The sequence below is a fragment of the Stenella coeruleoalba genome, assembly GCF_951394435.1.
Source record: "Stenella coeruleoalba genome assembly, chromosome: 6".
Lineage (NCBI taxonomy): Eukaryota > Metazoa > Chordata > Mammalia > Artiodactyla > Delphinidae > Stenella > Stenella coeruleoalba.
Genome location: NC_137151.1, coordinates 98,802,354 through 98,827,864, shown reverse-complemented (window position 1 = coordinate 98,827,864; position 25,511 = coordinate 98,802,354). Strand labels below are relative to the sequence as shown.

General features: G+C 38.3%; 2 protein-coding genes across 2 annotated transcripts in view; one reads left to right on the top strand and one right to left on the bottom strand.

Moving 5' to 3' along the window:
- The window catches only part of DYTN (dystrotelin), a gene marked incomplete at its 3' end in the record, with an annotated part of 51,584 nt that extends 37,428 nt beyond the window's left edge, over positions 1 to 14,156 (top strand). Inside the window, exons 10-12 of the mRNA XM_079924362.1 lie at positions 4,581 to 4,740; positions 7,234 to 7,741; positions 14,053 to 14,156. Of these exons, the coding sequence (XP_079780488.1) occupies positions 4,581 to 4,740; positions 7,234 to 7,741; positions 14,053 to 14,156 (772 nt within the window). The remainder of the gene's footprint in view (positions 1 to 4,580; positions 4,741 to 7,233; positions 7,742 to 14,052) is intronic.
- A 2,952-nt stretch (positions 14,157 to 17,108) lies between these two features.
- Positions 17,109 to 21,474, bottom strand: FAM237A (family with sequence similarity 237 member A; the record flags this gene model as incomplete). Its single annotated transcript, XM_079924206.1, has 2 exons — positions 17,109 to 17,248; positions 21,063 to 21,474. The coding sequence occupies 2 exons, from the start codon at positions 21,472 to 21,474 to the stop codon at positions 17,109 to 17,111; spliced, it is 552 nt and encodes a 183-aa protein (XP_079780332.1).
- Between the last annotated feature and the right edge of the window lie 4,037 nt (positions 21,475 to 25,511).

The following is a 25,511-nucleotide window of genomic DNA, read 5'->3' as shown; positions in this document are numbered from 1 at the left end:
ATAAAATAACCCAACTGCTTTTTGCAGATGCCTTTAGAGAAGGAGACGTTGTGAGCAGCAGCCTAACTCGGGCAAAAGACTACTGTGATTTTTTTTTTTTTTTTTTTTTTATGGTACGCGGGCCTCTCACTGTTGTGGCTTCTCCCGTTGTGGAGCACAGGCTCCGGATGCGCAGACTCAGCGGCCATGGCTCACGGGCCCAGCCGCTCCACGGCATGTGGGATCTTCCTGGACCGGGGCACGAACCCGTGTCCCCTGCATCGGCAGGCGGACTCTCAACCACTGTGCCACCAGGGAAGCCCACCAGTCACTTTTTGAAAAAGCAATTTTTTTGAAATATCATTATCATGTTATTATGAATTTTTAGGAATATGGGTTAAATTCAACCCCAAAACTTATTTTCTCTATTTCTCTCTTCTCTAGACCATAGTCAGCATTAGGAATGAACTGTGGAGGACTCACGAATCCATTAATGCTCTCCATAGGGACAGAAGGTAGGAACCACGTGTGGACAAATACTAACAGCAGAGACACATCAATAGCATTTTGCTTCGCTTTTAGAGGAAGAAATTCTACAAAGTTTTTACAGTGCTCTTTTTTTCTCTTTAATTGGAAGACATTCCTTAAACAGAGAAATGCTATGATTCCAGTATGAAGGTAAAAGGGGGCTTTGACTCTATTTGAGTAGTTAAGTATAACTAAAACCACCCAGATAATTACATTAAGTTTGGGGTTTTGATTGAGTGATTTTATTCCTTGAAATTTGGTTAAGCATTTTCAGTGAAGTATTGTGTGTGTCTTGTGTGTGTCTTACGGCTTCTAAAATAAATCAGTACATTTCTTCAACAATATCTAACTTTCTCAAAGATTTACGAGGCTGGCTGGAAACTGTCTACCATCTTATTGTGTCTCAAAGGACTAATTATTCCTTTAAAAAAATTATTTATTTATTTGGCTGTGCCGGGTCTTAGTTGCAGCAAGCGGGATCTTTAGTTGTGGTATGCAGGATCTTTAAGTTACGACATGCAGGATCTAGTTCCCTGACCAGGGATGGAACCCAGGCCCCCTGCATTGGGAGCGCAGAGCCTTAACCACTGGACCACCAGGGAAGTCCCAGGACTAATCATCCCTTGAGTTCCTGTATCATGTTGTCATTCCTTTAGAAGACAAAATTCCTGGCTCCTCAATAAGAAGGTCCCCCTGAGGGAAGACCTTTGTTTGCAGGCACAATGCTTGGTATCTAGTAGATGCTCAATAAATTAATGAGTAAATATATACTAATAAATATGTATTAAAATAAAAATAGGTCATCAATAAATTTACCGAGCATCTAATATATATGTGTATGTATGTGTATATATATATATATATATGATGAGATGTGCTTCATAATGCAAAGGTATGAAAGGTAACGAACATTTTAAAATTCTGTGATAACTCATGAAAAGAAGCTTAATAACACTTTTAAAGTAATTTAATAATAATTTAAATGTTAAAAACAATTTTGATCTTTTTCATGGTATAAGAAAAATAAATTAGAAATAAAATTAAGGAAAATAGTATAGGAATAAAAAGGCAATTTTGAAACTTAAAATGTAGAAATAAAAAGGAAATTTTGAAATTTAATTCTTTAAAACTTAATTCTTAAAATAATTACTTCAAACAATTATTTTAAACTAGATGATTCCCTTTTATATAATTCATACCCACTACATACACCATTGGTCTCCTAGTAAGATATTTATCAACACAAAGAATACCAGTGTGAGCCTGATTAGTGAGTAAAATCTATGTGAAGGCTTTATCCTTGTTCCTGTCTGCCCCATTATTTTTATCAATGATTTGGTTAAAATAGTAGAGAGCATGCTTCTCAAATGTATATGACATGATACCAAAAGGCATAGATAATAAGCTAAATGACAGTCTTGAATCACTAAGATATCATAGTCTGGAATAGTGCGACAATTAATAAAGACCAAATTTTAAAAGAGTAAATGCAAATCCTACAATTATAGGCCCAGGTTCACAACAAATAGCGTGGAAAGACCTGAGATATATAGTCAACTGTAAGTTCAATTACAGCCCACAATTTGTCACTGATGATTTAAAAAGCAATGCAGTCTCAGACTACATTACAAGAAAGAGTATCATTCAATTATTAGTTATCTATTTATTACTCTATGCTAGGTGCTGATCAAGAAAATAATGTTCCACTGCTCTGTGTGCGATTAACTCGCCTGGTGAATTAACTTGCCTTTGTGTTTATTTGAAGACCTGGTACATGGGAGATTCAAGCTCCTTAGCTCCAAGAAGCAGAACTGCATATAAAGATGTAAAAGTTTGGAAAGACAGATTTCAGGTCATTTGAAAGGAATTATTTCTCAAATAATCTAAACTGTTTTGTTAACAGTGGATATTTACCTTGAAAGTATGGGGCTCCCAGTTGCTGGAAATATTGGCATTGGGTAAATCATGTTCACTGGAGACTCTCCAAGGATTTCTCCATTAAAACAAACAAACAAACAAAAAATAGAGTAGAAAAGAGCTGCACTTCTCATAGGGCTTTCCCTACTTTCACCTGGATTGTGGAAGGATGGGAATGCATGTCTTCTAGATGTTCAAACATGGTGGATGGGCCAGAAAGGAGGAAGGGTATGTGGGTGATAGACAGCATGGGAGAAAGATAAACTGATGTCACTACTGGTCATAACAAGCACAACACTCTAAGTATAGAAAATACTGTCTAGAGAGGCCTTCTGAGAATGTTTCTTTGTTGTCTGCTATATAAAATCCCTGGGCTGACTCCTTTCTGAAAAGTCCATCATAAAGAAATGCTTGAAACTCCAATTACAATCAAGGATTTTAGAATCAGACTCCTCTTTCACCTGTGTGGTTGCCTGGAAGTTTGAGAGCCATCTTTTAGAGATGCCTGCTTTGGATAGGAGCCCCAGCTAAATTCCAAGACCTCTCCAAGATCTGTGGCAATTAAGAATTTCAAAGGCTCTAACATTGAGAAATGTTGTTGCATTTCCTACCAGGGAGCCCATTTCTACAACTTCCACAAATATGACCACAGCACTGGTCAAAGAATAAGACTGTACTTTAGAAAGCCAATTTTCACTGTATACATACACTGTAACGGGAACTAGTTTAGGCCTGGGCCTGGGGATATGGCAAGAAGCAAAACAGAAAAAAAGTTGCCAGAATAAAGAGACAATAAACAATTAGTAATAGAGTAAGTAAGTAATAGAGTAAGTAATAGAGTAAGTAAGATATAAGTAAAATAACAAGTAAAACAGGTAGCATGTCATATAAAGTGACTGCACAGTAGTCTGAAGGCTCGAGACTAAGTCAAAATCTAAGATCGCATCATGTTCTGTAGCAATTAGACATGGCAAAAATCCATGGAGACACGGAGATGGGAAGGACTAGGGGAGGAGATGGGAGGTGATGGAGGCGAGGTTAGGAGTTCTGGTTTGCAGTTTCAAGTAGAGCAGTGAGGGAGAGGCTCACTGAGAATATGATGGTGACCAAAGACTTAAAGATGAGGGGATGAGCTGGGCGAGAACCTGAGGGAAGGAGGCATTGGGGGCCAAAAGAGCCAACTCTGAGGGCAGAACATGCCCAGTGTGTTCGAAGAGTTGCCAGAAGCTCTGTGTGGCTGGAGGACAGACAGTGAGTAAAAGAAAGGAGAGATGAGGTCAGGGAGGGAAGCGGAGGGTCTTGGCCATTTTGTTCAGCTTTGGCTGCCTCTATAAGGACTTTGGTTTAAGGCGGGGAACATTGGAGGGCTTTGAGCAGAGGAGTAACATGATCTGATTTATGGGTTTTCTTTGTGGTTCTTTTCTTTAAATTTTTAAAGATTTTTTTTTTTTTGGATGTGGACCGTTTTTAAAGTCTTTATTGAATTTTTTACAATATTGCTTATTTTATGTTTTGGGTTTTTGGCCGCGAGGCATGTGGGATCTTAGCTCACTGACCAGGGATTGAACCCGTATCCCCTGCATTGGAAGGCGAAGTCTTAACCACTGGACCTCCAGGGAAGTCCCCTGCCTTATGTTTTAAAAGAATTACCCTGACTACTTGGTTCATTCTGAAACCAGTGAACAACTAGTCTTAGGAAGAGAAACCAAGACCCACAATTCACAAATTGCATCATTGTTCCCTCCCTGTGGTCTTGGTCGGGTTTTAGGTATTTAGCCATGACATGTATGCTATCATTCTAAATGGAGTGTTTCTGGACAAAAGGATAATGAATAAAGTCAATATTCGCATTTAAGGAGCTGCTGAAGGTATGCTGTCAAAAGTAATCCATAACATGCATGATGAGTTTTTGAAAACACCTCTAAAACCAGTGAAATTCTTGGGGGAATTGTGTATATAATAGACACGAAGGACAGCTGTACATGGTGAACGAACAGTTTAAAGCAGGATTGATCAATGTTAGGTAATAGTCGAGGCGCAGGCTACTCTGGCATCTTCTCCCAGAGAGGACCCAGGGTACATCTCGCTAAGGCTCTTGCATCTTGCCGTGCTGATCTCTTGCCCTTCCAACCCACTCAGACCTGTCCTCTTTGCAGGCTCCTTAAAAAACAGTTAAACCAATACAAAGACAAGTTGCAAGCCATATATGCCTGCCAGGAAGAAAAAAGTTGCAGATTTGAAACAAAGATTCACGAACTCACAACCAACCAGGACAGTCTGTGGACGAAGCTACAGCTAATGGGACAGAATCTACAGGTATAGAATGTGGGAGACACTGGCCATCTGGGCCATCTGGAAGTCTGACCTAGAATCTTCTGGCTGAGGGTCGGCTGCAGCCTGAGGCTTTGCACCTCACTCTGATCAGCCTCTTCCCTTTCCCTCTTCTCTCCATACCCTGACCAGCTCCCCTTTTCATCAGCCAGACGGTATCTTCCACTTTTGCGAAGGAAGTGCCATTGGGAGAGAACAGCATCGGTACCATTTAGAGACAATAGACCTGGGGCAAAGGGGTTCTTTATAGCATTGAGCCTTAAACCTTTAGTCTCAGCATCCCTTTTAGAGACTTACAATTTTTTGAGGATCCCAAGGAGCTTCTGTGGGTTATATCTATTGCTGTTTACCCTAATCAAAATTAAAACTGATAAGTGGTTTTAAAATAAATTTATTAACGAATTTGAAAATGCAAGTAATAAATCCATTATATATGGAACATTTTAAAATAGTAATTATTTATATATATTTAATGAGAAGACTGGCATTGTTTTACATTTTTTACAAATCTCTTTAATGGCTGGCTTCAGAAAAGACAGCTGCATTTTTCCTAACTGCTTCAGCATTTGATCTGTTGCAAGATGTTCTGGCTGAAGAATATGAAAACATATGGCCTCACACAGCTTTGCAGTTGAAAAAGAGAGGAGTATTTTAACAGCCTTTTCAGATAATTGGAGACCTTCTTTGATACTACACCAAAACATGATCAATGATTGTTTTTTAAAGGATGGTTGCAATATTGAATCTGAAACCATATCTCTTTCACACCGTGTTTCATTAAAATACAATATTCTGTTGTGCTTTTTGAATGAATCTTCTATCCAGGCATGATTTTATACCATCATACACTGGTCATTTGGAAGTTCACCAAGCTATGCCGAACTTCCTAATGCTCACCCATTTCATTATACAAGAGTTTTAAAAATCATAAAAAATCATATTCATTAATACTACCATGAATCTCATCAGAAAAGTCTTTAAGAATTGGAAAGCAAGGAAGCTCATGGTAGTGGATGCAAGTTTTCCAAAATTCTAATTTTTGCTTAAAAGCTCAACTGTTAAAATTGGCAACACATATCATTGTTTTCCTTACTGTCACAGTCTCACTTCATTCATTTTTGAAAAAATGTTTGCCAAATAACCGTCTAATTCTTTTGCACAAGAGGCAACTTTTATATTTCAGTAAACATAAGAAGTGTTTTATGCATACTTCCCATTTCATCACATATAATATTAAGAAGACATGTGCTACTAAGAAAAATAAGAATTTTTGCTACACCTTCAAGAATAGTCTTTTTTTTCTTTTTTATCGAAGTATAATTGATTTACAATGTTGTGTTAGTTTCAGGTGTACAGCAAAGTGATTCAGTTATACATAAATACATATATTCTTTTTCAGATTCTTTTCCATATAGGTTATTATGAGATATTGAATATAGTTCCCTGTGCTATACAGTAGGCCCTTGCTGTTTCTCTATTTTATTTACAGTCGTGTGTATCTCCTAATTTATCCCTCCCCCCCTTCCCCTTTGGTAACCATAAGATTGTTTTCTATGTCTGTGAGTCTGTTTCTGTTTTGTAAATAAGTTCATTTGTATCATTTTTTTTTAGATTCCACATATAAATGATGTCCTATGACATTTGTCTTTCTCTGACTTCACTTAGCATAATCATCCCTAGATCCATCCATGTTGCTGCAAATGGCATTATTTCATTCTTTCGATGGCTGAGTAATATTCCATTGTGTATATATACCACATCTTCTTTATCCATTCATCTGCATCAAGGATATTCTTAAGAGGAGCTGCCTTTTTTTTTAACTGCAAGTGCACGATGGTAAGAATACCATCACTACTAGCACTGCTTGGTGATGCTACCTTGATGTGCGGTAAACACCAACAACTTTAGCTTTACTTACTCTTGATTTTGCACCATCAGTGCAAATGTCAACACAACGAAGAGGCAAATAACCTCTAAGTGTTATTGTGAAAATAATTTTGACCTCATGGACCCCTGAAAGGGTCTCGGGGACCTCCAGGAGTCTGTGGACCACACTTTGGGGGCTGTGCTTTGTAGAGAGCACACCCCCCAGATATTATTCCTATGACTTATTATGAAACCCCTCACAACATACCTACCTAAATGGATCATTATGAATGTTCTATTGTAATACTTTTTAGCTATCAATCCAAGATATCCTGACATTTCCGGACATTCCTTATGATATTTTTAGAACCTGAGCTTTCAGAACCTAGCGTTTTCCCAAATTCCTTGTGATTATTCTCTGTGATGTTTTAGAATCTGAGCTGTTCTACCTTTAGGTTGACATTGAATTAACAGCATAAAATAAAATTAATATCAATGTATTTAGAGACAAAAAAGAAAATCTTGTATTAAAATTTCCTATTGGAATATTAAAATTTAATGCATAATGAAAAAGTAAGATAAATGTTCATAAATAAAGTTTTCTTTACCCAGGCAGTGTTGCAGCCCCTTCATCCTTCATCTTCCTGGCAAAATACGGTTGCCAAGCGTGACCATGGAAATGGTGAAGAAAGTTTTCAGAGGGGAGGAGAGTCTTCCCAGATCAAGGGTGCCACTGAGGATGGTTCAGAAGAGGAAACACTTCCTAAGTCCACTGTGACTGATGGAAGTTACCAAGGTCCAGCACATGCAGAACATGTTCTACCAAACTCAGAATCACCAGAGGCCATTTTGCAGCCAAGGTCAACGCAAAGCAGCAGGGCACGAAGCCAAGCACAAAAGACCTCGAAAGAAATCTTTAGTTCCCTACCCACTTCCCAGGAAGGACTGCTGCAGGACGCCTCCCAAATTGCTCCTGCTGAAATGAACAGTCCTGCCCTGGCACCTGTGGAAAGGAAAGGGGCAGTTAACATCCAGGAGGGAAAGGATGAGCTGGAGGAAGAGGAACTGCAGGAATTGTTGTCAAAACTCATGGATGCCTTCACTCTAGAAATGCCTTCAGGTAAGATTTACACAATCACTAGAGATAGTGATGGCCACCGAGTTAGGCTGCCTTTTAAAACACTTGATTCTATAGCTCTGTATTAGCCCTACAGCTACGATTCATCTAGTGGGTAACAGAGTTGTGAGTCTTTTGGACATTAGTAATCTCTCTGAACTTGATTTCTAGTGTTGCCTAATTGATGGGGTTATTGTGAGAATTAAAAGTGATAAGCCATATGAAGTTTTAGTATAGCACCTGGCACGTACCAAGAATTCAATAAATACCTATTATTTTGTTATTGCAATTGTTATTATCAATAGTACTAAAACATATATAACTGGGCAGCCTGATGTTACCATTTAAAAATGGGATAAGAATGATGCTGTCTTTCTAGATAATTGATTAAGGTCTCTGTGTGATTAATAATACCCTCATCATCATCACCTTCATAAGTTATGTCTCATTGTTAAACCTAAAGGCTCTTTTAATTAATACTTCTTTATTATAGCTATCCTGTTTTACAGTGACATTGTCTTATTTATAGAGTATTTTGTCATCTTAATATATCTATATCTGTATCCATTTCTTTTTAAGAAAGTGTAAGATCTTTTATGTTGGAGTGATCATATAGAGACTGGTGATAAAACAAGGATAACATTCTCATGCATTTCTGCATCAAAGAAGGCCTTCCCAAAATATTTCTGAGTTGGTGTATTAGATTGCTAGGACTGCCATAATGAAGTATCACAGATCGGGTGGTTTAAACAATTAAAAAAATGTTTTTCTCACGCTCCTGGAGGCTGGAAGTCTGAGATCAAGGTGTCAGCAGTGCTGGTGTCTTCTGAGGCCTCTCTCCTTGGGCTGTAGATGGCTGTCTTCTCCTTGTGTTTTCATACCATTTTCCCTCTGTGCATGTCCCTATCCAAATTTCCTCTTCTTATAAGGACACTACTCATATTGGTTTAGGATCCAGCCACATAAACTCCATTTCATTTAATTAACTCTCTAAAGACTCTATCTCCAAATATAGTCACATTTGGAGTTACTGGGAGTGGGACTTCAGTATATGAATTTGGGGAGGGAGACACAATTCAGCCCATAATAGTTGGTGAGCTATAAAATGGGAACATGATAATGTCAGTTATATATTGAACTTGCTAGAGCCAAGTCAATGAAGTAATTACTTGGTGATTCTAAAAATATCTACTGTGAAGAGAGTTGGAATTATAATCCTGTATTAGAGAAAACAAGATCGCAAAGATACCAGAAGCATGCTCAGGCTGCCTGAGACAAAGACTGGATGAGAACTCCCTGTGCCTGATTCTTGGGCCAACACAAGATTGCACCCACTTATTTCCATCTAAACATCAGTGGGGTCATGATGAGCATTCAAAGCAAAGTCAATATCCACTTGACCTTTTTAGGAAAATTTCACATAAAAATTTGACTTTTATTTTAGAAACTATTTTAGGATTTCACATATTCATCTCATTTTTATTTTTTGTTTCTCCAATTGAGTTTTTGAAAGCTGTTGATTTTTAAAATAGTGTATTGGGTCAGCCCTCACAAATGTAGCAGGCTATATTGTACATTTCAGATTCCTAATAGACTAGGTCTACTACACATATTTGGGAGACAATATCCCAGCACTGCATGCAGTTTGATACCTAAAAGATCCATGCATATTTTAAGTAACTTTATCAAGGTCTATACATATAAATGTATCTGTATCTATATATACACCCATCATTATATCATTTAAAGGGAAATCATGGAAAGGCAAAGTTTATTTTTAAATTCAGATAATGCACTAATGTATAAAGATGCAGTTAGCATTATCCAATCTTGTAGATAATATAAAAAATATATTCTCAAAAAATTTACCTCTGCTTCCATTTACAATTTAAATAGAACCATTGAGATGTTTCTGTAGGTAGCATGCATTATTATACAAAAGTGCTTATGATATTAGCAGGGAAGTGCATCTTTCCCTTTTTGTTATTATACTGCATTGTATACTTTGTGATAATTCAGTGAGTACTAATTGACAAGATTTAAATTTATAGTTATTTCTTTTATATCAGTTTTATTTCTTTGAGGCTTTTAAGCATAGGATCTATGTTCATCTTCATGGCTAATATCTACATTTATTAAACATTGCCATTCTTCACTCAAATATTTCTTACTAAGTTTGTATCCCTATTCAATTAGGTATTGAATATGATTCTGTTTGTAAACTCTACTTAGCCACTGGCAATATGGATTATAAAAATACACCCCATAACTTATGCATGCTTATCAAAATCACGGCAAACGTAATCAGAGACAGAAATGTGATAACCACATATATGAAGATGTGGAAAGGCAAACAAACTAAGTTAAGATATTGGTCATTTTTGTTTTATTTCTATCTCTGTTACAGATGCATCAGATAACAGCAGGAAGTTTCTAATCATTTTACTGCCCCTGTTTTTTATTTTTTAATTTGAGAATTGTTGGAAAAATTAGAAAGATCTAATGTTTGTAATATACTAAGATTTGCTCAGACTGTCAACTTATTCACCCAGTGTGTGATTATCCTAGTAGCTGACTAGTTTTCTGAATTGGAGCTTTGCTAAGGAGTCAACACATTTTGGAAATTAAGATGAACTTTATATGACTTAAGACTTAATAAGACGAAAATGGCAAAGCATGATGGTCAGTTTGGGGGCAGTTGCTGACATTAACTGAATAGAGTCTTTCAATATCAAGATCTAGGATAATAGGATCTCAGGAGACCCTGAGAGCTTAATGGAAAAGAGAAAGTGTGTAGAAGGCGTTCCCCAAACCTCTTTAAATTCCACATGTTGGACTGAAAATCAGTAGCAAACGTTTTGTTCAAATTTGCAGTAAAGGAATTAGATTTGAAAGAACATCTAACACTACTTGCTTCTGTGGTGACAAAAAAAAAAAAAAACTTAATGCTCTAATCTTACTTTCTCATTAAATTATTTTCTTTCCCTTTCTGAGTGAAATTTCCTACTTATATCTCTGAAATTCTTTCCCCAGCTTCTCTTCCATCCCTCTTTGCCATCCGTTTACCACAGTAGGTTTCAAGGATGAGAAGGGAAGGTGAGGGAGTGATGATGGGATTAGCAGGGCATGGTTGAGGGCGGGAATGTGGAAGAATTATTCCTGTTTCTTTCTTCCCCACCTGCAACCATCATCTAAACTATTATTTTAAATAATCAGAAGATAAAGTTTGGACTTTAGCAGGTTATAGAAAAAGAAAGAGCAGTGCTTTAGCAACCACAGGTAAGAGAAGTTCAACACTGGATCTTTATCTCACCTATTTAGAAGGTAGACTTCTCAAATGCTGCCTGGGAATCCTAAGGATATATACTGAACGCTTAGTGAATCTTTCTCTCTCTGATATATATATGTACATATATATACACTCACATATATATATGAAAAAGTAGAAGTAATTTTTCTTGATGGGAAAAGATACACAAGAGTTCCAGCATTAAGCTCCATGAAGGTAGAAAAAAATGTCTAGTTGGTTCATCCTTCATTCACTCATTCATTCAACAAATAGTCATCAAGATTTAATTATGTGCCAAGAGCTGTGCTTGCCGCTGGGCATTCATTTTGAAAGGGGTAAATTTATGTTTTTAAAACACTTTGTCATTGTGTAGAAAGTGGCTTGGAGAAGGACAGGTGGTGGCGGCTTGGACTTGGTAGATTGTCATACACTTATTGCTATAAGGAAAGCTGGGAAAGCTGAGATGGAGGGAGGTCAGCAAATCAAGAATTCTGTTTTGAACACATTAAGTGTGAATTGCTTGGAGACATCCAGATGGAAATAGCAGAATGACAGTCAACATGTACAATCTGGAGCTCCAGGTCTTAGTCCAGAGTAGATATTCAATACATATTGGTTTGCTTCATTAATTATTATTGTAAGGAAGACATGGGCTCAGTATTTCAATTGCCAGAAGAGTAATCATAGAGCAGTTAATCTAATGCTTTTAAACCTCTATACCCATCATTCTGATAGCCTTCTCTCACATCCCAAATTCATTCAGAGACCAGATAGATTGTTAACTACATTCAAGTGAATTATTCTCCGATCGTGATTTCCTCTGGACTGTTGATTTCACAGGTTTGTCTATCTAACATCTCACTAGGCCTCTGACTATACGCTATATTAATTCAGTCCCTATATGTATGGAATTCCAAGTTTATGCCAAGCAACATGCTTGGTGTTAGGTGCATATCTTTGGCTAGTTTTAACATTTCAAGGGACTAGAGCTTAAAAATAAAACAACCAAACAAGAAAAAAAGAACAGATATATGAAATGAATTATTGCTTCTCTATTTCTTTATTATATTTAAAGTTTTTATAACTACGGGCTGAGGAATAGAATATCCTAAAATAAGTTTGCCTCTGGACAAAGTTTTTTTTTCAGGCAATAAAATATTATTTATTCAAGGTCCTTGTAGCTCTGGGGCAGTGTTAGAGAATGGACATTAAAACGACATGAACCCTCTCTTATGTTCAACAGAAAACAGCACAGATGGAGCCATAATAAATCATGTAACTAAAGTGTATAACAAACTATTATACAAACAATACTATACAGCATGCTCATTGTAGAATTAAAATGCCTAAGTGCACATGTTTTTCAAAAATGAATTCATCATCATGTCCTCCACTCCCGGCCACCTGTTTCTCAGAGGTAAAAAATGTTGGCAGTTTAGTGAGTTTTTCCTTCAGACTTTTTTCTTTGCATATATGTGTCTTTACTTTCTCAACATAAGTTAGGTTGTGCTTGTTTTGCTTTTTCCACTTGACAGAATATCTTAGACATTGGGCAGTGTGATTTTTTAAGTGCTGCATAATATCCCAGGGTATAAATATACCATAATTTATTTATTGGTGTGTAATTCAGTTGCTCCCAAGTTTTTATTATCATAAGAATGTTTCGGTGACTATTCTTATAGCATAAATCTTCGTACTCATATGTAAATATCTCTGTAGGATCAATTCTTAGAAATGGAACTTTTAGCTTAAAAATTATGCGTATCCAACTTTTGGTTAATAACTGCCAAATTGTAGAGCTTTCTACAACACAATTCCTATTACAATAGGTCATAGGGGACCACTCAAACCATTAATCAGTAACTATAGAGCAGAGGTCTCAGAGCATCTTCCCTAGGCCAGCAGCATCCGTATCACCTGGGAACTTATGAGAAGCACAATTTCTTGGGCCCCATCCCTGATGTATTATGGTAGTCAGAGTTCTCCAGAGCAACCGAACCAACAGGATGTATATATAGATATAGGATGAGATTCACTTTAAGGAATTGACCCACATAATTATGGAGGCTAGCGAGTCTAAAATCAGTAGTCAGCAAGCTGGAGGCCCAGAGGAGCCAGTGTGTAGTTCCAGTGCAAAAGCAGGCAGGCTCGAGCCTTAGAAAGAGCTGATATTTCCTTCTGAGTCCAAAGGCAGAAGAAAACATGTCTCGCCTGGAATACAGTAAGGCAGAAGGAATTCTCTTACTCAGACTTTTTGTTCTATTCAAGCCTTCAGTTGATTGGACAAGGTCCATCCCATTAGGGAGGGCAATCTGCTTTTACCCTGTCTAGCAATTCAAAGGTTAACCTCATCCAGAAACACCTTCACAGACACACCAAGAATAATGTTTGAACAAATATCTGGACACCACAGTCTAATCAAATTGACACATCAAATTAACCATCATGTATTCTGAATCAGAACTCTGAGGGTGGGACCTAGCAATGTATTTTAACACTGTCCAGATGATTTTAACATACACCAGAGTCTGAAAACCACTGCTCTAGACTGGGCTTTCTGGCTACTCAGATTCGTGCTTGAAGTTATGGGAAAATGCTCTTTAAGAACCCACAACTTGGGCTTCCCTGGTGGCGCAGTGGTTGAGAGTCCGCCTGCTGATGCAGGGGACACAGGTTCGTACCCCGGTCCGGGAGGATCCCACATGCTGCCCAGCGGCTGGGCCCGTGAGCCATGGCCGCTAGGCCTGCACGTCCGGAGCCTGTGCTCCGCAGCAGGAGAGGCCACAACAGTGAGAGGCCCGCGTACCGCAAAAAAAAAAAAAGAACCCACAACTTGGTTGAATTAGTAATTGATCATGGTAAATGATACCCATCTCATTTGCAAGCTGGCTTAGAGAAAGGGCATTGCCATCAGGAGCTGCAGAGAGACGGATTTTATTTCTTCTCTGTGCTAGAGCTTTATTAAGATCAGCTTGAGAACCTACAGGTGCTTTCTCTGAAGGACTTTCCTGTTTGTTGTTTTCAGACCTGCAATCTTCAGTAAATATGGACCTGTACTGTGGAGCTGAGCGAGTATGCAGGGCCTTCTCTGCCCTTGTTGATCAGATCACTTTGCCCAACTTGAAGTGAAAAAGAGTCCAGACTTGTGGTGATGATGAAACGTGTTTTCAAAATCTGTACTAAAAGAACTAAACCTTCTACCTCTTTCTCAATAGTCTGGCATGAAGCATGAAGAAAATTTTATTTTTTAATGTCTCTACACATGTGTCTTTGTTCTTCAGAGTAAAGCCTTGGGAATGAGGAGTGATAGAGGAAAATGGAAAGAAGGAGCCAAGTCAAATCCAGATGTGCTGCATTTCCAATAGAGGCCCTTTCTTTGAATACATTGGTAGTAATATTCAAGTGTGTGATCTACAGGAATTCATGCAACTATCTTCTTAAATATCTGAATTACCGAATTGATGACCTAATATTCTATCTAGATGCTCCTGCTGGAGAATAGGCTTGGCAAAGAACTAAATACACACACACACACACACACACACACACATATGTGCATATCAGACACACATTTGAGTGCATGCAGATCTGGTGAGATCTGAATGAACTCTGTGGATTGTATCAATGTCAATCTTCTGGTTGTGTTATTGTACTATAGTTATGCAAGATGTTACTATGAAGGGAAACTGGATGAAGGGTATACAGGATGTCTCTGTATTATCTCTTACAATGTATATGAATCAGCAATTATCTCAAAATAAATTTATTTTAAAAACATGAATGTTTCTCACTAAACCCCCACATTCATTGAATTTGGCCAAAGTACTTGTGTGTCTCCATCCTCTGTATGTATGACTAGGGTATAGATGCTTAATAATGTCCAAAGTAGTAGCTAACATTTTTTGACTGTGAGAGCACTTAGCTTCTAAGCCCCATGTATGTATTAATACTAATTTAAACCTCACAACAAACCTGGTAAGTAGATGTCTCTTTTTATGAGACAACTGAGGCACAAAGAGGGTCAGTAACTTGTCCAAAGTCGTTTGGTCACTACTTGACAAAGTTGAGATTCGAACCCAGCTCCTAAGCCTGTATTCTAACCACTGCTTGCACTTTCTCTAAATAAATATTGTTATGGTTCCATTGTTTCACCTGTTTTCTTGATGTGCAGTCCATATTACATTCAGAGAGGCTCTGGGCTCTTATTTATATGATCCATAACTACTAGTAATGTTTCCAAAGTGAAATAATGTCCAACTGGGTAGGATTAAGACTAGGTTACACCTGTTCAGTCTCATCCTAATCTTTTTGAATTTGCTTTTCAGCCTATCATGAATTTTTTATTTTGGTTTTGTTTTTCAACATATTCACTCTCCTTCTTACTTCATTCCAGCTTGTTCCTTACAAGTTTGTTAAGTATGCCCCAGAACACTGGTCAGCAAGCTACAGCCCATAGGCCAAATCTGCCCACTGCCAGTTTTGTGCAGCCTGTGAAATTATTACATTTAAAAAATAATAATTGAAAAAATCAGATGAGGAGTAATATTTTGTAACAGTTGAAAATGACATGGAGTCAAATTTCAGTGTCCGCGAGCAAAGTTTTAAAATTGGAACACCGCCGTGCTCATGTATTTACATATTATCTGCAGCTGCTTTAATTCTACAAAGACAGAACTGATTAGTTGCGCCAGAGACTGGATGGCCCACAAAGCATCAGAAAAAACTGGCAGCCCCCGTTGTGTAGTACCAAGGTGTGGGAGGAGCAAGGGGCAGGCATCTCTTCAGCGATTTATAAGAGGTAATGAGTTTATATAATAGTTTTTAAGAATATGATGCAAGACATTAGAGAAAGTAGTACAGAAGCAAAACCATGAGCCTCTGTAGAAATGGTAGTCAAAGAGTGGCAGCTTTTAATGTGCTTATTCTTCTAATCAAGTTAACGCTGAGGCTGGACCCCCTCCCCAGTTCCTTCCCCAGACTTGCTTCCCCTATTGTTAAGATTTGGCTAATCTTCAGATGCATCTGTGTCTTCTAATAAGAACCCTTTGGATAAGATTTTTCACTTAAGGAGGGCCATAAACCTTCAGTGAAAACACTTACTGAGGCTTCCTTTGGACCTGGGAAAAGCAAGTGAAATGCTAACATATCTGAAATTCAAACTGGTTGTCAACCATCAATTATAATAGAATGATTGGAGAGATGAGTGTAATTAGAGATAAAAATAGCATTGTGTCTGGAACTCAAATATATTTGTTAATTGGACTTCTTTGCTATGAACCTCATTCAAGCCTGGTCATTTTGAGAGCAAATATTTTTATGGGTTCTTTTCTCATAATGCTGTTCGTTTGACTTTTACTTTTCTTTTCAATGTAAAGTGTAACCAGTTATAATCTTAATATTTAATCCAATAGAAAATATGCTAACTGAGAAAAAATTTATATCTACTGCTATTTTATTAGAGTTTGGATTATCATTAATGGTCACATTAAATATTGAAATAAAAAAACTCCAATAACATTACTTGGGGTCGAGAGCTTTTATTCATTTTGTTTCTATTAGAAGAATGCTTTATTCACCAGTTTCGTGTTTTGTTTTTTGCTTCACTCAGTTCAAAATATTCAAAAATATTCTTTCAAACAAAATTCAAGTAACTACCACCAATAACTGGTAATTAATAAATATAGTCTCTTATTGGCCTGTGCATAAACAATCCAGTGGTTAATATTTCAAAGTCATGCAGTGTATTCAAGTTAACTATGTGGCACTCTAGTTCATTAACAACGTCAAGCATCCCGAAACAATGATCAAGATGACTACAAAGAATCTGAGTAGCACGATCCCCTACTCATCTTTGGAAGCTGTTTTAACTGTTTCAGACAGTGGGATGATCTGGCAGTAATGTCGCCATTTGAAGGAACATGCTAGCAGCCTAAAAGAATGAAACTAAATACTCAGAGAATGTGGCTTAAGCATCTCTGGATGCTCCCACCATTTCAAGTAAATAAACGATCAGTAGTCAAGAAAAAAAATATATATATATATATTTAAATTCCAAGATGTGCATTAGCTCTGAGGTTCGATTTATTTTCTCTTTATTTCCAGGCTACTGGTCACTTTTCCAATGAACTTAGACCCACTCCTATGTACATGCATGTTTATCAAGCCTTCAATCAACTCTTTCTTCTTCAGGGAAGGGATTCTTGGTTGCTGAGGATATACACCTGAAAGTAGAGAAAAGCAACTCGTCATTAGGTCACCAAATTATTTTCAGGATAATTAAGTATCAATGACTTGGTTTTTAAAAGAATGTTTGCTGTTTCTGCCACTCGGCTATTAATATTCTGTATAGATTTTTTGCAGAGGTGTATTTGAAATTTTTATTTATGCAAAACTTTGTGTCCTATGAAGTTTAATTATATAATATGAATTAAGTAGATTATAATAAATGCATTTCCTATTTGATTAATATGTATTAAAATATATTTTTCTGACTAAAAAAGTAAAAAATTGTCATCATATCATTTTAATATAAAAATATAAAGAAAAATGTTTAAACCACCCATAATATAATCTTCCAAAGAGAACCATAGTTTTACACATACATACTTTATACCATAATTTAGTTTACCATTACCCTATTATGGGACATTTAGATTATTTCCAATTTTCTGTTGCTATAAATAATATTGCAGTGAAGAGCCTTATACTGCAAAGTTGGTTACAGCTCTGAATGATTCTTTAGAATAGATTTCTAGATTGGTAATTTCTGAATATGTTGCTTACAAAATTTCTCAGAGTGAGTAAAGTAGAAAATCAGGCATTTGTGAATCTAACTTATATTTCTGAAGCATTGTTTTCTCTTCTGCTTAATGTTTAAAAAATAAGCATTATGAACATTTGCCGGCTAGTTATACACTGACTGCAAACATCATCAAATTATAAATCTAAATTTTAACTTTCACGTCACGGAGGAAAGCAAAGACTCACAATTTTTCTAGACCGTCCAAGCTGCCAGGTTCAGGCAGGTAAGTTTTTCTGTTCCTCTCAGGGGCAGAGCAAGATTTGTTGAAGGAAGAGATCATCATTTTTGACACAAACAAGGATATACTTCAAAATCCTTTCATTTGTATTAAAGCCTTTACTAACCCTTGTGTTAACCTCAACTCTGTTATTTTCTATCTGGGAGATATTATCAGCCTACTCTTTTCCTAAATCAATTTCTCTCTCTTTCTCTCTCTCTCTCTCTCTCTCTCTGCCTTCACAGAATCCATCATAATTTAGTAGTGAAGCCTGGGTATATCCTCTTCAGCCTTCTGACCATTTTGGCACTCAGTTGTTAGCTTGTATCTTTCTAGACAAAATAACAATGCTCTTTTGAGTCTTCTCAAACGATGATATTTTTGGCCCTCAGAATTTTTGGAATTCTCATTTCTGGATCACCTCTGTTTCTGCTTATTAAAGTTATAAACCACCACAATGTCTAGGTCATCACTCAGCTCGGTAAGCTCTCCTTGGAGTAAGGCTCTTCCAGATTCTTTCTGTAGTTAAATCCACGCTTTTCATACATTTATTGTTTATAGAATCACAGAACTTCAGAACACAGAATGTGAAGAGACTTTAAGGGCCTTCTAATTCTTCCCATATCCCTCGTTTTCAGATGAAGAAACTGAGAGCTAAATAAGTCAATTAACTTGACCAAGGTTACGTAGCTATTTGATATCTCTTGTTTACATAGTTGCTGACTCAATATTAACAAATATATTAACATACAAAGTTATATAGGAGTTTTGTGTTTTTAATAAGGCATGATTCATTGCAACATTTCTCAAGTGAATTTAAACTATTTAACTTGAAGACATCAAAATAGCAAGAACCTTTCCAGGTATTATGTAGACACTTATTTTAGTGTTTCTCTTCTGCTCTGATGATGTGATTTCCCTGAGAACTATGGAGACAAACACCTGTTCACCCTCACCCCCATCCCAACCTAGTAGAATATTAATTCCCCAGGGACAAAAGGAAAAATTAGTGAAGAATCTGTGCAGGTACATCCAGAGCCCAGTTGAGCCACTAGAGATTTAATCAAGCCTCTTGAGATGATATCTCGATGTTCCTGAAACTAACTTTCAGACAGGGTGTCTTCTTGACCCAAGACCCTCTTTGACTGATTATACAATACAAATGGAAAGTCTTATTTCCTGGTCTGCAACAATTATGTCAAACATTAAAATAACTTCAATAAAGTGAAATGTTTACCCCTAATATTTGCAAAGCAACTCCTAGTAAAGTTTGCAGACCAGCTGGGTCAATAGCAACTCTGTAGCAAGATGAAGGAAGTGACTTCCAAAGCTGAAGACAAATCTACTTTTTTTTTTTGAAAAAAGAAGATAGAAATGCCTTGTTGAAGTATGCTCAGAAAATTACATGTAGTCTCAGACTATTATAGTAGCCTGTTGCAAGCAAGCAAACTGAAAGCTGTTTTTGAGATTATATATATATGTAATTTTAATATACAATTAAATTATATAATTTAATTAATTATACTATATAATTATAGATAATTATTTTCCGGTTAAGTTGAACACAAACATTATTTTCATTTATTCTATAGATACTTAAAGTGCAAAGTGAGTGCAAAATACAAAGCAAGAAATAGTGGTAGTAATTTGAGTACCACTGTTAAGTAGAGTAAGAATGGAAAAAAAAAAAAAAAAGAATGGAAAAAAGAGCCTACAGTGCAGATGAAGAAAATATACAGTCCTTACTGATGCTGATGCCTGGGAAGCCTCTGTTCAAAATATTTTTAAAATATTGGTAACCAACATTTAAAGATAATCATTTTGTATTTCTGCTTTAGTAGCTAAACTGCTAAAAGAATATTTCCTCTAAAAAATGAAATTGGTTTAAGTGACAATAACACTTGCCAAATTAATAAATTTATCTATAAATAATTGCAGTGGATTATCTGGCTTTATGGATCAGCTAATAATATTTTTTGTTACTGAGGTTAAAACAAACCAGATATTTAAAGGTTCTACAATATCTTGGGAAAAGATTGATCTATAACTATTACTGTTAATTGCTATTTTAATAGATGTTTTACAGGAACATATAACAGTTCTCACAATCAAATGTACAATTGCAAAAATTATTTATGCTTCAGTTTTCCACTAGTGCATAAATAGTTACTACCACCCAAACAGCCCTTGCTGCAAGCTTTAGAAGCACATTGGTTGAAACAACACCAAAAAAGGAACACAAACAGTATGAATAAGGCTGTTATTCTCAGCTTACAGTGATTTATTCACCCTCCTTCTAATTCTATAAAGGATATTCTAGTGCCCCTGGAGAAGACTGCATTTGAATACCATATTTACTTCAGTGAAAAATCTCTAAATTTGTAGGAAGTTCCAGATTTCTAAAAATTAATTACTCAGCTTGCTGGAAGTTAATTACTTATTTGCAATTTGTTCCAGAAAACAAGGAAGAGTGAATTTGCAAGCCAGCTGATTTTTCTACCATTTATCCATCAGCTAAGTAAGTACATCTCAAGGAGTCCTTCCCATTTACATGAAAGCAATTAGTTTTTGTTTCTGTTTTTGTTTTCCTATTTAAAAGGGGCAAGAGCCTTCCCCAGGCTTATATTCAAATCTTCCCAATTCCATAGCAAGTGAACACAGGTTATGACTACCAATGTTCAGCCTTACTGAAAAAAGTAATATTAATTTGGGGGCATCCCTTTATACCTTGATATTGTATTTTAGGGATCATGTCTTTTCCTACTTGTCTTTCTGATTCTTCTTTGCTGCTGTTGAAGTATGAAGATGAGGACAATATGTTGATAAAAACAGCTACTGCAAATTACAAAAGGAAGTGCTATCTATCTTCCTATCACTTGCGTACTCTTTGGGCTCACCCCTGAGGAGGCTATGTGTGGCAATGGATTGCCCTAAAGCCACTTCCCTCTTCCTCACAATTCAGCACATTCACACTTGATTGATCCTTTCAAAAGACATGGGACCTGGGGTTGACCACCTTTTTTTCTCCCTGCGTGCTGTGGAGGCACTGCTGAGATCTTCTCTTCCTCTCCAGCCAATTGCCTCCTTCCTAAGCCATGGTTTCTGGAGAGGACACAGTCCACATAGATGTCCCAGAAGAGTTGGGCCAGATCCCAAAACAATGCCCCATGCTGCAAGTTCTCAGATGACTTCAGGTAGATCATAAAATCCCAGAAACCTGAAACAGTGTTGGAAATTTGAGGCTTCCACATTTCTAGGAGGAGAACCGAGGAAGATTCCCAGCACTGAGGATCAGCTTGGTTAAGAGCCAGCAGATCTGTCTGGCTGTGACAGAAGAAAGGAGACACACAGCATATTCCCACAATGAGCAGGGAGCAGGTGAGACTCAAGTGGCGGTAGATCCCTCCTCTGTTCCCAGGATTGGCCATGGCCTTGAAACTGTGCAAGATGGAAATATTTCATATGAGTTCCTGCTTGTGCTCCACTCAGTAAAGAAAATAATTACGCCTTTAAGAACCTTGGTGCCAGCAAAGGAAACATACCATCATCTCTGGGAAAAGTCTTATCCTACCTCCCATCTCACAAGCCCCATTCTATATAAAATGATGCACTGTCAGGCCAGGTAGTACAAAACCAAGATGCTTAGATTAAGAAAGATTTATTCCTAAGATGTGCTCTTTTGTAAGATAAATAAGCAAACTTGTTTTTCCCTAGTACAAAGAAATATAGTTTAAAAGAGTATTAAGTGAAATTTTTCCGTCTTGCTACATGGCTTTTATTATTCTATAATTGCATAATTTAGCCTAGCTATCCTAAACCAGGACTCCCATGCAATTAAGAATTTGAACATATTTTACCCTTGGATGCTTTCCTATTATGGTTCCTTTTATTATTAAAAAAGGCATAAGAAATGTAAAATGTTATAAATAAAAATAAACACAAGATAGTGTGATAAACGTATGGGAACCAAGGTATATTCAACCCATTAGAGTGGAATTAATAAACATTTTACAAACACCTGAAATGTTCTGCAATTCTGACATAATTTTCATAAAGTTGATCTTTTCTCATTTTTCTCATCTTGCTATAAATCTCAAGAATTTTAACAAAAATTATTTGCCTCTCATTCAGCTTTTCTGGCTTTCACAGCTGGTTACAATAAAACCAAGACATCCATATACACTTTGAAATTATTATGTTACACTTCAGACAAGTCCAATGAGAAATGATGTACTTAAAATAATAATAAACCGGGATTCCCTAGTGGCGCAGTGGTTGAGAGTCTGCCTGCCAATGCAGGGGACGCGGGTTCGTGCCCCGGCCAATGCAGGGGACGCGGGTTCGTGCCCCGGTCCGGGAAGATCCCACATGCCGCGGAGCTGCTGGGCCCGTGAGCCATGGCCGCTGAGTCTGCGCGTCCGGCGCCTGTGCTCCGCAACGGGAGAGGCCACAACAGTGAGAGGCCGGCGTACCGCAAAAAAAAAAAAAATAAAAACAAACCAATTTTTTTCCCAGGAAAAAAGGTTTACCTGAATCTTCACAAATGTATATGATATACAAAATGTATATTAAACTTAAACAACTCTAGTGTAAAGAAAAAGCAGGAGGGCATATACAGCTGACTTTCAGTTTTATATTTCCAAATCATTTAGATGTTAGTATCATGAAGGCAAGCATGGCACAGCTCATGGGAATTCTCATGAGAATATGTCTATATTGGAAACATTTCATGATAACACCATAAGATGGAATCTTTCTCTTCTGTACAGCAGCAAAACATATTGAGTCTCCCTTAAACCGGTATTTCAGAAACTGTCTTTGAACAGGCACATTCCTGAAGAGGCATGTTGAGATACAAAATTATTCAAAAATATTTCCTCTATATTTCAGATTATTTACACAGGATACCTACCTGAACAAAATCAAATTTAATATGTCCTCTTCTGAACTAAAATATCAAAGTCGAGGGGCCGCAAAAGTTTTTTCTTAGGGGACAAGTTGAAGCTGTCAGTGCTAAGTTTATTAGAAGAGCAGGGGCGGGATACTGTCCAGGGTGCTGAAGTTGGCGAGTCCGGGACTCGCTGCCCGCTCGCGCCGCAGCGCTCACATTGGCTCCGTCAGGATCCCTCCCCTTCCGAGAGTCTTCCCCAAGCCTGGAAGTTCCTCAGCCCTGGGATCCTGCGTGTGTCCTGCCACAAGCCCCGCGCTGTGCTCCCTACGTCTCGATCCCGCACCTGGTTCCACCACCTCTCCCTCCTCATGGCGGAGCTGCCTGGGACACCCTGTGTCCTTCGTGCCCCATTAGCCTCCTTACTCCGAGGCTTGACTCCCAGGTCACAGAAGCGAGCCCCTCCGCACTTACCTGCGCAGCCCTTTCTGGATTCCTTGGAGTGCGTGGAGAGAAAATGTCCAGACTGCTCCCTGAGCAAGCGGCGGTCCCCACCTTCAGCGTCCTGAAGGTTACGGTGCCTCTTCTTAAGCAGTGGGAGTGCTCGGCGCCTCTTCAAGTCTACGTCAAAACGCCGGGAAACGGCCGCCACCTCTCGCCCCCAAGTCCATCTCCTGCACCCTCCTCTTCCCTCCCTCCCCTGAAGATTTCGTTTCAGAAAACAAGGAGGCTTAGCCGCACACACCTCATTGACACTGACCCCTACCTCCCCCTCCACCAGCGGAACTGAGCCTTTTGTGTGGTTGGCTTCCCGGTCCTACGTTGGGAGGCGTGACACTGCTGGCGGGAACTGGAAAGTTGGGGCCCAGTCCCTCGCCCTTCAAGGAGCAAGTGGGGCTCCCTAGACCTCTACTCTCCAGACGTTCCTTGTTTGAGAGTAAAGTGATAGCAGGGAAGACTCAGGACTCCTAGGGTCAGAGAATGCACGTGGGTGCCCTCACAGCGGTCAGTAAGGAAATTAAGGTGCATCCCAGTGACATCCTCGGTATGAATTTCTCCTGCCTGCCTGTGGTCCAGGGCTCCGAAAAGAAACACACCCTTGAGGCAAGAACGCAGGTAGGGACAAGGCACCACTGGAAGCTCCCCTTGACTGGGGACAGGAGACCCCATTATCTCCAGGCTCTGTGGCTTGGATCACCCCAGGAGCCCGAGCTGCTGCTAGTATTGCTTGAGTCAGCCCACTGCTCAAGATTTCACAGAGGGGTTCCTGCTTTCCAAGAAGAGGAGACGTCTGGGATTCTCTTTGGTTCTCAACTCAAAGCTAGTTAATATCCTAGTCAGTCCTGTCACCTTTTAGGGGCTCTGCTGAGAATTAGGGCCCACCCTAACTGAAATACACCCAGACCAAGAGCCTGAGGCAAAAGTCTTACCTTTGCCACGGTTTCCAGGTTTTGTCCCCTCACCTCAAAACCCTTGAAGCATCCTGAAAACCACTGGTAGTCTCCACTAACCGAAGGCTTTTGTGCCAGCTCAGTAGTATCCATGGTTACCTTCCAGAGGGGCACAGGGAGGAACCCAGGTTTATAGCAAGGTTTACCAAAGACACGAGGAACATTCCCTCTACCCAAGTGGTAGGAAGAGATCTCAAGAGGATTCCTAGGGGTTCTGGGCTTTTTCTCTTCCTCTGAAATCAGTTTCTCAATCTGTGAACTGAACATACTAATGTCTGCTTCTATTTATCTTCTGAGGAAGTGGGAAAAGATCATAAATGAGGGCTTCAACTTGCTTCCTGAACTTCAAGGAGCTCTCAGCTTCTTGGAGAAGATAATTACAGAAGCATAGTGTGTGAGCACAAGGGATAGAGATTGGTGTGGGAGAACCCTGAGAAAGAAAAAGGGGAAGGAGGGGGCAGAGACAGTGTGTTTGAGGAGGTGACTGGTGACCTTCTTGAAGAAAAAGTTATACAGCTTTCCTGGAGCCATGGTGCGGGGGTGGGGGAGTGGTGGATGGTCTCCTTCAGGCAGGGAAGTTAGCATGATCAAAGGCAGGGAGGGAGCAGTCCTGCGCTTCTGGGGAAAAACATCAAGTGATAGGAAGAAGGGAAGTCAAGGGAAGGAGTGCAGAGAGAGAAAGGAGAACAGAGGTAAAGATGTGGGGATTTAATTCTGGTTTTAGACATGTTGAAAGTTACACTACCCTTGAAAATATTGGTATATGAATATGCAGTGCTTACTTTATTTTCAAGTGCCTGTGTGTCAGGCACTGTTCTAGATGCTGTGCACACAGAAGGAATAAAACAAATTCCCTGTACTTGTGGAGCTTATACTGTAGTGGGGGTGGGAGAAGAAAATTTATATTTTAATTTAAAAATTATATATGGATAATGATTTGTGTTTCTAGTTTCTGGGTTAAATGATGAGTTTACAGCTGTGTATCAAAAACAAACACACAACTAGTTAATTAAATAAACAAATAGTGTGATGAGTCAATAATGAGTGTTTATAATTCTGAAGCTTGAGGAAAAGTATGTGTAATGTGTCAGTTATGGTAAGAAAAAAACAAAGGATCACCAAGAAA